Source organism: Vespa crabro, chromosome 10, assembly GCF_910589235.1.
Source record: "Vespa crabro chromosome 10, iyVesCrab1.2, whole genome shotgun sequence".
In the NCBI taxonomy this organism is placed as follows: domain Eukaryota; kingdom Metazoa; phylum Arthropoda; class Insecta; order Hymenoptera; family Vespidae; genus Vespa; species Vespa crabro.
In genome coordinates, this window is record NC_060964.1 from 6721691 (window position 1) to 6736991 (window position 15301).

General features: G+C 26.0%; 1 protein-coding gene across 2 annotated transcripts in view; it reads left to right on the plus strand.

The window, feature by feature from the left end:
* LOC124427613 (IQ motif and SEC7 domain-containing protein 1) overlaps positions 1-15301 on the plus strand; it is a 117465-nt gene that overhangs the window by 76328 nt on the left and 25836 nt on the right. The window contains exon 2 of one of the 2 annotated variants that reach the window (XM_046970748.1): positions 13632-14250. The exons of the other annotated variant lie outside the window; for it this stretch is intronic. Coding sequence (XP_046826704.1) covers positions 14048-14250 — 203 coding nt within the window. The 5' untranslated portion in view covers positions 13632-14047. The remainder of the gene's footprint in view (positions 1-13631; positions 14251-15301) is intronic. 2 annotated transcript variants of the gene reach the window in all.

A 15301-nucleotide genomic window follows, 5' to 3' on the forward strand; every position in this document is an offset into this window, starting at 1 on the left:
TAATAATTGCAAAGATAATTAAAAGTGCTTTAAAAACAATATACATACTTGTTGATTGACTACTCTCTCTCTCTCTCTCTCTCTCTCTCTCTCTTTCTCACTCTATCATCGTTTAAGATTTCTAAGATTTTTGTTACTTCCTCGCCCCCTCCCCTTCCTCAGGAGATTGATCAAAATTAAGATGAATCAACGTCGAAATATTTGTCTCGGTGATTTATTGAAAAAAAGAAAAAAAAAAAAAAGAACCAAAAAAAAAGTTTACTAGATTTCGTAATGATGCATGGTCGACATTTTTCATCGGGACACTCTGTACATATACATATATGTGCGTGTAGATTTGGGTGTGTATATAAGGGAAAGAGAGAGAGAGAGAGAGATAGACACAAAGATAGAGAGAGAAAGAAGAGATTAGAAGCTTTCTCCCGATCAGTAACTTTTACTTTTGCTAGAGGCAAATCAAACATCTTGCTAGGTTCGTTCTACTATCTATTTACCTATAGTTACATATGTAATTATATATACATACATACATATACATATATATATATATATGTATGTTCATGTATATATATATATATATATATACGTATATATCTTCTATATAGGTAATACATTAAATTGCGATAGAATTTGTAAAACAATTTTGTTCGTTTTGCTTCTTGGATTTTGTTAATTGAATAAAAGTAGAATGAGAACCTCTGAATATTTTTTTATTATTTCTAACGATTCCCACGGATTCAAAAGGATATCGTAGATTAGAGCTGATCAAGAGGATTCTATTTTCTCGTTTCGTTTCGTTGGAAAACGACGCTCGAATTTTACTTTCAAATTACACGCTTCAACTCTACCCCACCTTTACCTATCTCTTTCTCTCTCTCTCTCTCTCTCTCTCTATCTATCTATCTATCTATCTCTCTTCGTGAATCTAGTTATCTAATATTAGCTCTTATCCGAGAAGTTAGTTCGTGACGACAAAAATTATAATGAATCGCTCAATTTCTGAGGTAGACGGTAAAGAGAGAGAGAGAGAGGGTGGGGGAGGGGGAGAGAACAGAAAGAGAGAGAGAGAGAGAGAGAGAGAGAGAAAAAGAACATTTCTACAGGTTGGATCAGAAGTCACTAGGTCACTAAGCAACGTGGTTAAATGCCAATTTAATTTTTTTTTTTGTTTTTTTTTTTTTTTTTGTTTCTTTTCTTTTTTCTTTTTTTCATTTCCTTTTTTTTTTTCTTTCAAGACATTTGAAATCAACTAATTTATTTTATTTCTTATCAGATTATACAACCACCTTTCGTAGATTGTAGAAAAAGAAAAAAATAAAAAAATAATTGCTAATCTAATTAGAACTAATTAGAATCTTGATACGTCTCGAGGAAGAAGACCGAATTGATTTAAGAAAGAATAAAAAGAAAAAAAAAAAGAAAGATGAAGAAAAGAAAAACTATCTAGGGACTTTTGATTCGACCGTGTAGAATGACACTTCGTGTTCTAACACACTCACTCCCTCCTTTTTTTTTTTTTTTTTTTTTTTGACCAAAAACTAAATGCATTATTAAAAACAGTATAACATAGGTAGATATATAAATAATATACACATAAACATATATTATAAATACGTCTTATAAATATACATTATAAGACGAAGATGTAAAAAAAAGAAAAAAAGAAAAAAAAAAGAGAGAAAAAAAAAAAGAAAAAAATCGGAGGAAAAAAAGAACTTAAGAAATGGCACGGACTTTCCAGACAATCGAATGCGCTATGTCATCGGTAATTAACGTTTTATTACTATAGAGAATAGCATTTAATCGGAAATACGTATGACAGATTTATGATCGTTCGTTTAAGTAGTTAAGAGATTAGATAAATACGTATACGTATATTAATGGATAGTCATCGCTTGTTGTCTCTTCTCTCGTATATCTTTGATTTTGATAGTCAAAGTAATCATACGGTCTTTTGTTTTTCTTTTTTGTTCCTCTTCTTCTTTTTTTTCTATTTTTTTTTTTTCTCTTTTTTTGTAACACGACATGTTTATATTCGATCAATCATACATGTTCATCGTGATTTCTCTGAATTTTATTTTCCCTGTTTCTTGAAGATCTTTTTTTTTTTTGTCTCTCCACGAAAGATATCTAAAGATCAAAATCTTCAACGCGGGTGGGGGGTGTAAGAGATATACAAGGTGTCCCGAAAATTAATCGTTATATATTTAGAAATAATAATAATAATAATAATAATAATAATAATAATAATAATAATAGTAATTAAAAGAGAATGTGAGACTTTATGTTTAAGACACACGAATAATTATATTTATTTTTTTTTAAATATTCGACTTTCCTCTCTCTCTCTCTCTCTCTCTCTCTCTCTCTCTCTTTTTGATGGAGATATAAAAACAATGTAACTTTTATATACTATTTATATAAGTTTATAAATGGCATCGTGTTCCACTTTTTTTTTTCTCTCTTTTTCATAAATATTAACGTTCGAAAGAAAAGATAAGAAAAAGAAAAGAAAAAAAGAAGATTAAAATACATCCAATATTAAAGTCATAGTAATACATGAATATGCATAAATAGAGAAACTTTTGTAAAATATTTGTATGCGTTCCGATGTCCCGTAAAAATTAATCGTCACCCGACTACGAATGATTGGTCGACGTAATAAGAACGTCATGCTGACGTTTAATAATTAATATTGATTAATAATTGCGAATAAATCAATGCTAACGTGTGATTAAAGCGAAACATTCATTATTTTTTTCTTTTTCTTTTTTTTCTCTGTCTCTCTCTCCCTCTCTCTCTCTCTCTCTCTCTCTCTCTCTCTCTCTCTCTATCTTCGAAATTAAATCGCATTTTAATAATAAATTCGCGTGATTGCGAAAAACCGGACGGTCGTTTATGTATAATTGAATTTTTGTCGCATCGTTACACATGTTACGATAACATCGCACGAAAGAAAAAAAATAAAAAAAGAAAAAGGAAAAGAAAAAAAAAAGGAAAAACATTTTAATAATATTTATAATAACAATCATAATAATAATAATAATAATAATAATAATAATAATAATAATAATTATTATTATTATTATTATTATTATTATTATTATTATTATTATTATTATTTATTATTTTAACGATCGTACGGTTCGAGATCGTTACGAGGTTACACTAAAGAAAAAAAGAAAAGAAAAGAAAAGACAAGAAAAGAAATAAAAGAAGGAAAAGAACATATAAGTGTAAAAAGAAAATTTGCAAACGTTACGTATATTATAAAAAGTAAACGTATGTGTGTGTGTGTGTGTATATATATATATATATATATATATATATATATATATTAGTAATAATGTATTGCCATACTTGTTTTCTTCCATACTTGTGTATTATGTAATACAGAACCTTGCCAATATATCTGACATTTACATTTCAATATACGATAACGTGGCAAATGGTGTGGATTTTTTTTTTCTTTTTTGTTTCTTTTTCTTCTTCTTTATTTTTTTTTTTTTTTTTTTTTATGTTAATTTCGGAATATACTTTTTCTACAAATATGAAACTTCCTATAGGTGTATGATTACGTATATTATAATCGTAGTTGTTTTTACCAAATCTTCGTTTTTATCCGATTCTATCGATTTTTTTTTAATTATATTACTCGTGGATACTTACACACACACACACACACACACACACACACACACACACATATATATATATGGGTATGTGTAAGTACGTATACATAATACGTGTAAAACGCAGTAGATTTTATTTAATTTGTATGCTTTTATATATTTATATATATATATATATAAATAATTAGAATATTATAATCGATGAAAATTGGATTATAATGAAAAAAAAAAAATTATTATATATTAATGTAATATAAAAATTTTATATAATACTTATTAGTATTATATAAAATTTTTATATAAATAATATAAATATATAAATATATAAAATATAAATAAATATAACATATGAATATATAAAATATAAATATATAAATATGTAAAATAATATAAATATATAAATTTGGTATGTAAATTTTATGTTTTTACATTAAATTTTTCTTTTATCGTAAATCACGCGTATGTTTAGAGAATTTATGCTATTATATAAAATTTGCTCGAAGATAACGTTAGAAATAATCGAATTTTTGTAAGAAATAAAATCATTCGCGATCTAAAAAAAAAAAAAAAAATAAAAAAAAAATGGAAAGAAAAAGAAAGAAAAGGAAAAAGTAAAGAGAAAGAACACGAAAGAAAGAAAAACAGAAATATCATTGCTCCTATTCGATAGACTTTTTTTCTCTCGTATTCTTTCTCAATAATTATCCTTATTTTTCCTTTCTTTCTTTCTGTCTTTTTTCCTTTTTTCTTTCTTTTTTTTTTCTTTTTCTTTTTTTTTTTGCTTTATTCTTTTTTCGGCAACGTATACCCGCGAAATGGTGTCAGCAAATGAACTGTAAATAGAAAAATGATATTGCCCACCACGAGTTTAACTAGTTACACTTTCACGCGTTTTAATGTCACGATATATCTACATATATACATAAATAACTATATAAATACTTATATATATATATATATATATATGTACATATGTATATATATACGTATATATGTGTTTGTATCATATAGCATTTTGATATAATTTTTGTTAGTATTTCGAAAAATTTCAATTGAAAATTTACCGTTATATCAATGGTAATTTCTTTAAAAAATTCCATGGCACGTTTGTTACGAAATTCTTTTTTTACTTTTTTTTTTTTCTTTTTACCTTTTTTTTTTTTATTTATCCATCTATTTATTTGTTCTTTTTCGTTTCTCTTTTCGTTTTTTAATTCTGTCATATAGTAATTATAGGTTTTAGTGTTATAGATTTTTTGCATAGATTTTTTTTTTCTCCACAATAGTTAAAACACCTCGAAATATTTAAATCTGTTGTTGAGTTAGTTTTAATTAAATATTTTATATTTAATATATTTTATATATATATATATATTATAATAAATATTGATAATATATATATATGTATATATATAATTTTTTTTTTAACTCAATATATATATATGTATGTATGTATGTATGTATTCTTTGCTCACATATAAAATATTTTTAAAAATCACAAGAACGCTTATCAATGAATATTAATATTTATAATTCTATTTTTAAAACGTACAATTATATTTAAACTAATCCAGACCCATATCGGAAGAAATTCTGATCGATAAATCAACGTAATAATATTATCATTAGAAAATATCTTTTATCAGATGCAGGAAATAATGTTTATAATACCGTATTAACGTAATCGTTAATGTTATATTATCTAAACACAGATCTATATTTTAATCGATCTACGCAGTAGTCACGTATAAAAAAAAAAAAAAAAAAAAAAAAATATAAAAAAAAAAGGAAAAAAAAAAGAGAAAAAGAAGAAGAAGAAGAAAAAAACAAAAACAAAAAAAGAAAGAAAGAAAAGGAATAAGTGGTAACGTGGTGGGGATAATAGCGAGGGGGATTGAGGAGGGGTGAATAGTATTGAGTGATAGCGGAGACAAAGGAGTAGAAAAATAAGGCAAAATTTTTTTTTCTTTTTCTTTTCCTTTCATTTTTTTTTTCTTTTTTTTTTCTTTCTCTCTCTTTCTCTCTCTCTCTCTCTCTCTTTCCCTCTCTTTATTCGTTCGAACGAATGTGTCATCGTCAGAAAACACCACGACGCACGCGACCTGCATTTCTATCATACTGATAAAGTCCCTTATAGTATGTGTATGTATGCATGCATGCATTCATATACTTGTAGTATCAAATGGTTAACTCGTAAATACGCATAGAAGAGTAACGCAACATCGTGCAACGATGTTAACAATTTCTAAATGCACCGTTATAAGTCTACGACTACGAGAACGAATTAGATTACCTATGCGTTATCAAACGTTTAATATTTATAATTATGAAGTGAATTCATTTAATCGAACGATTTGAAAAGGGATTCGTTTTCTCTATCGTTGTCTTTTACAAACAAAAAAGAAGTATATATATATATATATATATATATATATATATATATATTTGTGTGTGTGTATGTGTGTGTGTGTACATATATGCCGTTATATCAATGATGATTTCTTTAAAGATTTCACTCACGTTTGTTACGAAATCCTTTTTTTTTATTTTTTTTATTTTATGTATATATATATATATATATTCATACCTATTTATTTATTTATTTAATTTATTTAAAATATTAAAAAGAATCTTTTTTATTTACTTAATAATAATACAATGTATGCATATATATTTCTTTGTTTAATTTAATTTAATTTATTTAAAACAAATTTTCTGTTTTATTTTCTATATTTTTTTGTTTTCTTTTTTTCTTTCTTTGTTTTTAGTAAAAAGATCTATATGTATGTAAAGGGTCGACTTCAAAAGTTTCTAATTGATAGAAAAGTTCTTACGTGATTTTGAATATCATTTGGATACACTTTTTTTGAGATTATTTAATCTGATTTTTTTTTTTTCTTTTTTCTTTTTTCTTTTTTATAACAAATTGGAAAACTACAAATCTAGTTCATAAAATTGCAACATACGAACTCTTGAAAAAAAAAAAAAAAAAAAAAAAAAAAAAAAAAAGTTCTTGAAAACGAGGTAATCGATTTTTTTAAATGACCTAGAAACATTTGGCCCACGCAAAAACTTTTGATCAGCCGTATATATATATATATATATGTATTAAAGTTATTAAATGGACAAAAAGTTTCTAGATTTATTTTGCAAAAATGTATTACTCTTCTTCGAAACTTTTTAAATTAATATTTTTCTCTTTCATTTCCTTTTTCTTTCAGATTATAAAACTCATACAAGTTGAACTAAGTAATTTTATAAAAATTGCAAATTTAATTATCAATCCAAAACGTCATTAGAAGAAAGATGTAATTGATTTTTTTTTTTTATAATTGTCTAGGAACTTTTGACCCGATCTTTTTTTTACGTAAGACACGTTCGTCGTACTTACATTTTAAATCATTTTCTGCGTCGTTTTGTGACGAAGCATGAAACGCAAAAAAAAAAGTAGAAAAAATAGAAAAAAAAATGAAACAGGAAAAGAAAAATTAAAATTTTTCAATGAACAAAAATACGCGAAGCTCTTAATTTCTCTCTCTCTCTCTCTCTCTCTCTCTCTCTCTCTCTCTTTCTCTCTCTCTCTCTCTCTCTCTTTCTCTCTCTCTCTCTATTTTTGAAGAATTTTCAAATCAAAATGATCATGAACTTTCGTGTAATTAAATGATCTATGGATCCTCCACATCTTATTATTACCAATTAACATGGAAAGTAGTTAACGAATATAATGGAAAGTCAAACGAATAATTTATTACACGCGTGCTGAAATTAAGCGATCTTAATTAATCGCGATTTAATTATAACGACGAATATTTTAATTCACCGTTACTATTCTAACTCCATGAACGATTATAAAAATGAAACGATTTAATTGCCGAGACCAGACCTGATTTGAACATTCGAAAACATTCATTTAATCCTTTCAACACATTTTTCCAATTTTCTCACACGATTTTCTTCTTCGTATCGTTTAGTTCTTTTTTCTTTTTTAAAATAAATAATATATCGAAATATTTGTATCTAATCAAAATTTTGTAAAATTCAAAACTTAACAAATCATCATTATTATTATTATTATTATTATTATTATTATTATTATTATTATAAAAAAATATATATATACACATATACACATATAAAATTGATAGAACTTAAATTTTTCTTTTTTATTTTTCATTTCGTTTATTAATTTATTTATTGATTCATTTATTGATTCGAATATGACAAAAAAAAAGGAGAAGATAAAAACTAGAGAAACGCATACCATAAAAGAAAAAAAAAGAAAGAAAGAAAGAAAAGAAAGAAACTTAAATCTACCCGAAGAAATCCTTCGAAAGGAATAAAAGTAATAAAATAAAAAAAGAAAAAAAAAAAAGAAAAGACAAGACAAGAAATCTTGCGTTAGTGCGCCAAACACGGAAAGGCATCGTCATGTCCGAGAACGTGAGGATTCAATAATACATAGGAAACTTCCGTTTGGCCGAATATCGAACTCCATTTTGGTAACGAGTCGCGTTACGACTCTTTGGAATGACTCGTGAAGACACAAGTGATATATATATATATATATATATACATATACATATGCACGTTAACAATGTGTATATATATATATATATATATATATATATATATATAATGCATGTGTATATGTATATACATATGTATGTACGTATGTATGTATGTATGTATGTTTGTATGCATGTGTGCATGCATGTATGCATGTATGTATGTACATATGCGCCGTTGAAATGGTGCGTTTGTTGGTAAGAAGGGGCTGAGGTAAGGGGTTGAGTGAATGATAGTGGGGAGGGACATTGCCCTACCTTTCATTCGACTTTGACAGTTCCATTATGGTATCGAAGCTAACGGCAAACAGTACGTACTTATGTACGACGACGAGTAGTCGAGTAAGTACACAGTCGAGTCTTGATCGTGAATCAGTTTGTGTTTATCGTGATATATATATATATATATATATATATATATATATATATACTTACATACGTCAAGGTATTTTTTTTTAATCTCTCCCTCTCTCTCTCTCTCTATCTTTTATTTTTAAACGTTCTGTCTTCTTCATATACCACCCCCACCACCATCCCCACCTTCATCTCCACCCTCTATTCTTTTACCTCTACTTCCTCCTCTTCCTTCTCTTCCACCTCCACCTTCACCTCCTCCTTCTCTTCATCATCCTCTTCATCTTATCTTCTTCTTGGTGATTTAAATCGGTATTAGAGAGAGAGAGAGAGAGAGAGAGTGAGAGAGAGAGAGAGAAAGAGAGAGAGATATATTAGTGTTCGTATGTCGCGTCGCAGAACCGAGAAATTAGTTTTTAAACTTAGCCTCTTACCGGATATTAGTATTTTCGGGCGAGCTGACGTGTCGGAAAGAAAAAGAAAAGAAAAGAAAAGAAAAAAAGAAACGAGAGAATATCCCAATACGATCGGTGGGTAGCGGTCGGTCGGGGGTAAGTGAGAAGGATTGAAGAGTGGGGAGGGAGGGAGGCAGACTGGGATGGATGATATCAAGGAAAAATAGACGTTTTAGGAAATCGAGATGGATATCGAATGTTCATTGAATCTTCAGAAACGATTTCTTTTTCATTTTCTTCTTCTTCTTCTTCTTCTTCTTCCTCATTTTCTTCTTTTTTCTTCTTTTCTTAAACGACCATTTCTAGAAAAAAAAAAAAAAGAGAGCAAAGAAAGAAAAAAAGAAGAAGAAAAGGATTTTTACGTTCGACATTTTTTAATTTTATTTTATACTTTTTTATTACTTTTTTTTTTGTTCTTTTTTGCCTGACTCTCTATAACCCCAATCTTTTTCTTTTGTCTGACAAAGAAACGTGAACAAAATTTTTTTCTCATATAACATAAATATTAATACAATTGTATCATACTGATATACTATAACACATATTATACTGCTATACTGTAATTTATTTTACTGTATAATAATACAGTATTACATGTATTAATGCAATACAATGTAAATGTAATACTAGCATTATAATATATAATATAGTATAATGTTTTACGATAATTATTTTTATGATGAATTTAAAGTACGATAGTTAAAAATAAAAGTTGAAAACGTGAACTAAGAAGAATAAATACAGAAAAAAAAAAAAGAAAAAAAAAATGATAAAAAAGAATATTATTTTCATTTCGCGCGTAACAAACAAAGCTTTATATTATATATATATAGAAGTTACGTAAATAATAATCTCTTTGTTTGCCACGTAATCACTAAGATTATTTGAACATTCATATTACGGAAGTAAAATGAACGCATACTGATATCGATTAACGAGAAATAACATTTCTTGTGTTTACAATAGAAGTTGACTATAATGATATTAGAAAATTAATGTAATGTTTATAAATGGTACGTCGATATAATTGATACTACGTGCGTTTTTCTTAAATATTTTTTGAACAAATATTTGCATTAGGAAGGAATAGTGAAACAGAAAGAGAGAGAAAGAGGGAGAGAGAGAGAGAGAGACAGAGAGAAAGAGATCGAGTTATGATATCCTATAAATTTTTACTCTATGTTGTGTTTCGTTCTTTATATATTGGACAAACAAACGAACGAACGAACGAACGAACGAACGATTTGATTTATATCTTTATTTGTTTATTTTATATCTTTATTATGTTAGTTTCTTTCTTTTTTCTTTTTTTTTTCTATTATTTTTTATTCCATTTTCTCTTTCTGCGTTCTTTTTTTCTTTTATTTTTTTTTCTTTTTTTTTTTTTTTTTTTTTTTTAAATCTATTCGTCTACAAATGTCTCGTTTATTGAACCTGAATTATATAATATAATTGGCAGAGAGAATTCATGATATATAACAGTATACCACATAACACTGTACAATAGAATTCTATCGATTTTTATTTACTTAAGGTATTATTGATTTTTGCTCGACGAATTTGTATACAATATCAAAGAATACGTATATAACATACATACATACATATATATACATATATATATATATATATATATATATATATATTAATATTATGTAAATTGTGCGATATCAAATTTCATGCTTGAAGTTATATAGATAAATTATAAATATTCTATTTATTTATTTATTTATTTATTTTGTCTTTTCTTTAAATTCTCTATTTTGTCTTTAATTAATATAATATTAAAAATAAACGTATAAATCTATATTATTAAAATGAATTTATTGATTTAAAACAAAATGGACTAATATATATATATATAAAGATTTCAATATAAAATTGAGTATAAAAAAAAAAAAAATGAAATTCTTAAATCTAATAATTAACGATGAAGATAAAAATTGCAAATATTATTATTATTATTATTATTATTATTATTATTATTATTTCTATTTATTTATTTATTAAATTCTCAACGTTAACCTTAATAATTAATACTGAAAAAATTAATAATAATAATAATAATAATAATAATAATAATAATAATAGAAAAAAAACGTATTAAATCCATATTGATAATGAAAACAAACGAAAAAAATGTGATGTTACACATAAAAAAAAAAAAAAAAGAAAAAGAAAAAGAAAAAGAAGAAAAAGAAAAAAGGAAAAGAAAATAAACGTTTCATTAGGAAATTGTATAATGTAAATCTTCGTTTTATTTAAATTCAATAGTTAACAAGAGGGTAAAATTTGACGTATGTCAAAAAAAAAATCTAAGTAAAAATCTGAAATATATTTCAAAGTGTAAACTGGTAAAAAAAAAAAAAAAAGAAAAAAAAGATGTAAATAGTTTAAAAGTTAAAGGAGAAAGGGACGATTGAATGGAGTGATATTCGAAACGTGTACGTTCATTATTATTCATTGTCTTTGATTTTTTCCGAACGTGCGCGTCCCCAATACCGAACGAGCTAAACAAGAACAAACGGTAGTATATATCCCCCTCTTTCGAGGATACCACCTCGACACGTCCGTTTTCAACGATCATAAACTTTTCCGGTCGCAATTTGGTTGTCGCACCTTTTTAAATTGTCTTGACCCTAACTCGAGTGTAAACGATCGTTCAAAAAAAAAAAAAATATATATATATATTGTATATATATACATATATATATATATATATAAAAGAAGAAAGGGAATAATGGTAGACGGCAATCACTGAACATATTGCGGGTTCCATAAAACCGTTTACGTAATCAAGAGAACGTCAGAGAAATCAGCAATAATAGAATATTCGTGCTAACTTTTAATATCCAAACGTCGATCGACGTTTAACATTCACGTCAAGTTACGGTTAATGCAATTAGAAAATCTAAATCAAAAGTCATTCTAACGGGTATTGTATACAATTCTACGTTAGCCATTAAATTTATCATTTAATCGAATAAGATAAACTACCAAATTTATTTCTATCATAAATAAATAAATATATGTATATATATATATATATAAGTATATGTATATATGTTTAAAATGGTATATATTTTGTATCGTCATAATTTATTTCATTGACGACGAATTATTATTATTTTTCATTCAATAATTTTGATTTGTTATAATGTATGCTATAGAATATATTAGGATTATATTAGTATGGTATAATAAGTATATTATAGTACGGTATACTGAGATAGATTGTATAATGTATTATTATTATTATAGTATATAATGTACTCTGTATTAGAGTGTATTATAATATATTTTATTTACTGGAATATAATATAGTATACAGTATAGTATAATGTACGGTGTATTAGAATATGATATATATTAGAATAGATTATATTATATATTATGTGATATATAATATATTCTATATTAGAATATATTATATTGATATATATAATGTACTTTGTATTAGAGTATTTAACATACTCTATATTAAAATATACTATAATATAGTATAGTATAATATACAGTATATCAGAGTACGGTATAGTACAATACGATTCAAACATTTCTAGATTGCTAGAGTTAAATGTTCTTTTTGACAGGCTGGTGAAAAAACTTTTTTTCTTTTTTCCTTTTTTTTTTTTTTTCTTTTTTTGTAAAAAAACAATTCTCGAAACGAGCATAATATAATATTATAATTCTTTTTTTCATTATCGCACAACTAGTAAATATAACTTTTATGTTATGTAATTTTTCTTTTCTTTTCTTTTCTTTTCTTCATTATTTTTATTTTTATTTTATTTCAAAATTAATTAATAGAAAATTATCGCGTATCAAAAAGAAAAATGAACCATACACATAAACACAGAACACACACACACACACGAGTATATATAGCTCATTGAAATTTGTTCGAAAATCAAAACATCGAAAAAGTTATCGGGATTTGCGTTTGCGATTAAACAACCATATCGAAACGACGTCGTCGTCATCGTCATCGAAGCATTTCAAAGCGTGTGCATATTAATCGTACATCGTTAGAAAGTCGTAACGATTCGAGTTGCCGAGTCGTATCGAATGGAAAAGAAGAACAAGCGAAATCGTGTTGATAGTTAACTTTGTATAATACTTAAATCCACTCATATACATATACGTGTGTATTTCTATCTAATATATATATATATATATATATATATATATATATATATATATATATATATATGTCATACGATAATATATCTATTGAAATTAGGTGAAAGAGCTCGCGACATTTTTATTTTTCAAATTCGCGTGCTTCCGTTCGCATGCTTTCCCATCGTATTTATTTCATTATATTATAAAACGATATAAAAAGATTTTTGCAATTTCTCCTATATATTTATTTATTTTTTTATTTATTTATTTATTTTTTTTTTTTTTTTCATATAATTAAATCATTTAAAAAATATAAATTCAAAATGAATAAAATCGAACTTAAAGTTTTTATATGAAACAAAATCTCCCTCTCTCTTTCTCTCTCTCTCTCTCTCTCTCTCTCCTCTCTCTTTCTCTTTCTCTCGAAACGATTTCCAGAACTCTATAAAAGAAAGAAAAAAGAAAAAAAAAATAATAAAAAAAATATTTTTTGAAAAAAGAATACAACAATAGGAAGAACAACAATAACAATAAGTCTGCGTTGGATACCGAAATGTATCTTAACTGAACAGGACAATTTTCGAGATACGTATATGTGTGTGTGTGTGCGTCTATGTGTCTATGCGGGATGATTCTGTGAAACCAAAGAAAAAAAAAAACAAAAATAATAATACTGTGATATCATCGATGGGAATTAACAATGGCGAAGAATATACACCGATAAAGACAATCTCTGAATAATGGTGAGAAAGGAGAAAGAGGAAGAAGAAAAGATGGTGATGAAAAAAAAGTCAAGTGTAATTGTAGTTGTGCTGTGAAAAAGTGATAGATTAAAATTATTAATATTATTATTATTATTATTAGTAGTAGTAGTGGTAGTATTATTATCATCATCATCATTATTATTATTATTATCATGTTCACCATGATAGAACAACGAGATAGCGATAGATCGCTGTCGGGATGTTCCCAACAAACTCAACATCATTGTTATCAAGTGATTAGAACAACAAGAGTACATCAAAGCTCACGAAGTTCCAGGATGGTCAGCGTACAGGAAAAAGTTATCAGATCGCGACTGCAGTTAGGCTACTCTACGCCCACGTCCTTCATTAATCGGTATCTCTTTTTTATTTTTTATTTCATATAATTGTATATTATATCTTTTTATATTATTTTATTATATCTGATATGATTTTATTTCATATTATATAATATACATATTAAATATAAATAATATATATATATATATATATATATATATATTATTTCTTTTCATATTATTTATTATATTATTTCAAAGATAATTTCGAGTCTATATATATACATATATATAATTTTTTTTTTTTTTTTTTTTTATTAATATTATAAAAATTATAAAAATTGTAATCGACAAAGAATTACTTTCAATTTCAATTTCAAAAAATAATTTTATTCCCAAAGAATATTACAATGATTTTTCATAATTACTCTAACACATTTGAACATTTACAGAATTATATTTATTAAATTTACATGCATATAATTGTATGGAAAATCATGGAAAGACGGGTTAATAATACGCTCGTATTCCACACGAATGGCTTAGAATATAGAATTTCATTGGGAGCATCGTTTTGTTTACTTTGAACGCACATTTCACCCATAATTCGATTGAAACTCATTCGATGGAATATAATTGTTGATGCGATAGAATGTGTATATACTTCGCTGAGGCCATTGTCCATGTTAGTCGAATAGCTTGACGTTTTGGACGAGAGGAGGGTGGGAGGGAGGGGGAGGGAAGGGAGTGAATTTGATAGGAACTTTTAGTCGTGAAAATTATACATGAGAGAGAGAGAGAGAGAATTCATCAAATTTTAAATGAATACGATGTTATTTGATGGAGGAGTTAAGAGTTAATCGATAAAAGAAAGAAAGAAAAAAAAAAGAAAAATAAACAAACAAACAAATAAACAAATAAATAAATACACAAGGCAAATCTATTAACGAGTAAAATTTTATTATTACCATATAAATAATTCTCGAACCAGTTCTGTTAAAATATGTAATCGTTAAAAAGAAAAAAGAGGAAACAAAAAAGAAAGAAAAGAAAAAGAAAAAAAAAAGATCATGGATATGAATTGCTGCCGGTGATAATTTTCTTCTTTTTTCTCCCCTTTTTTTCGTT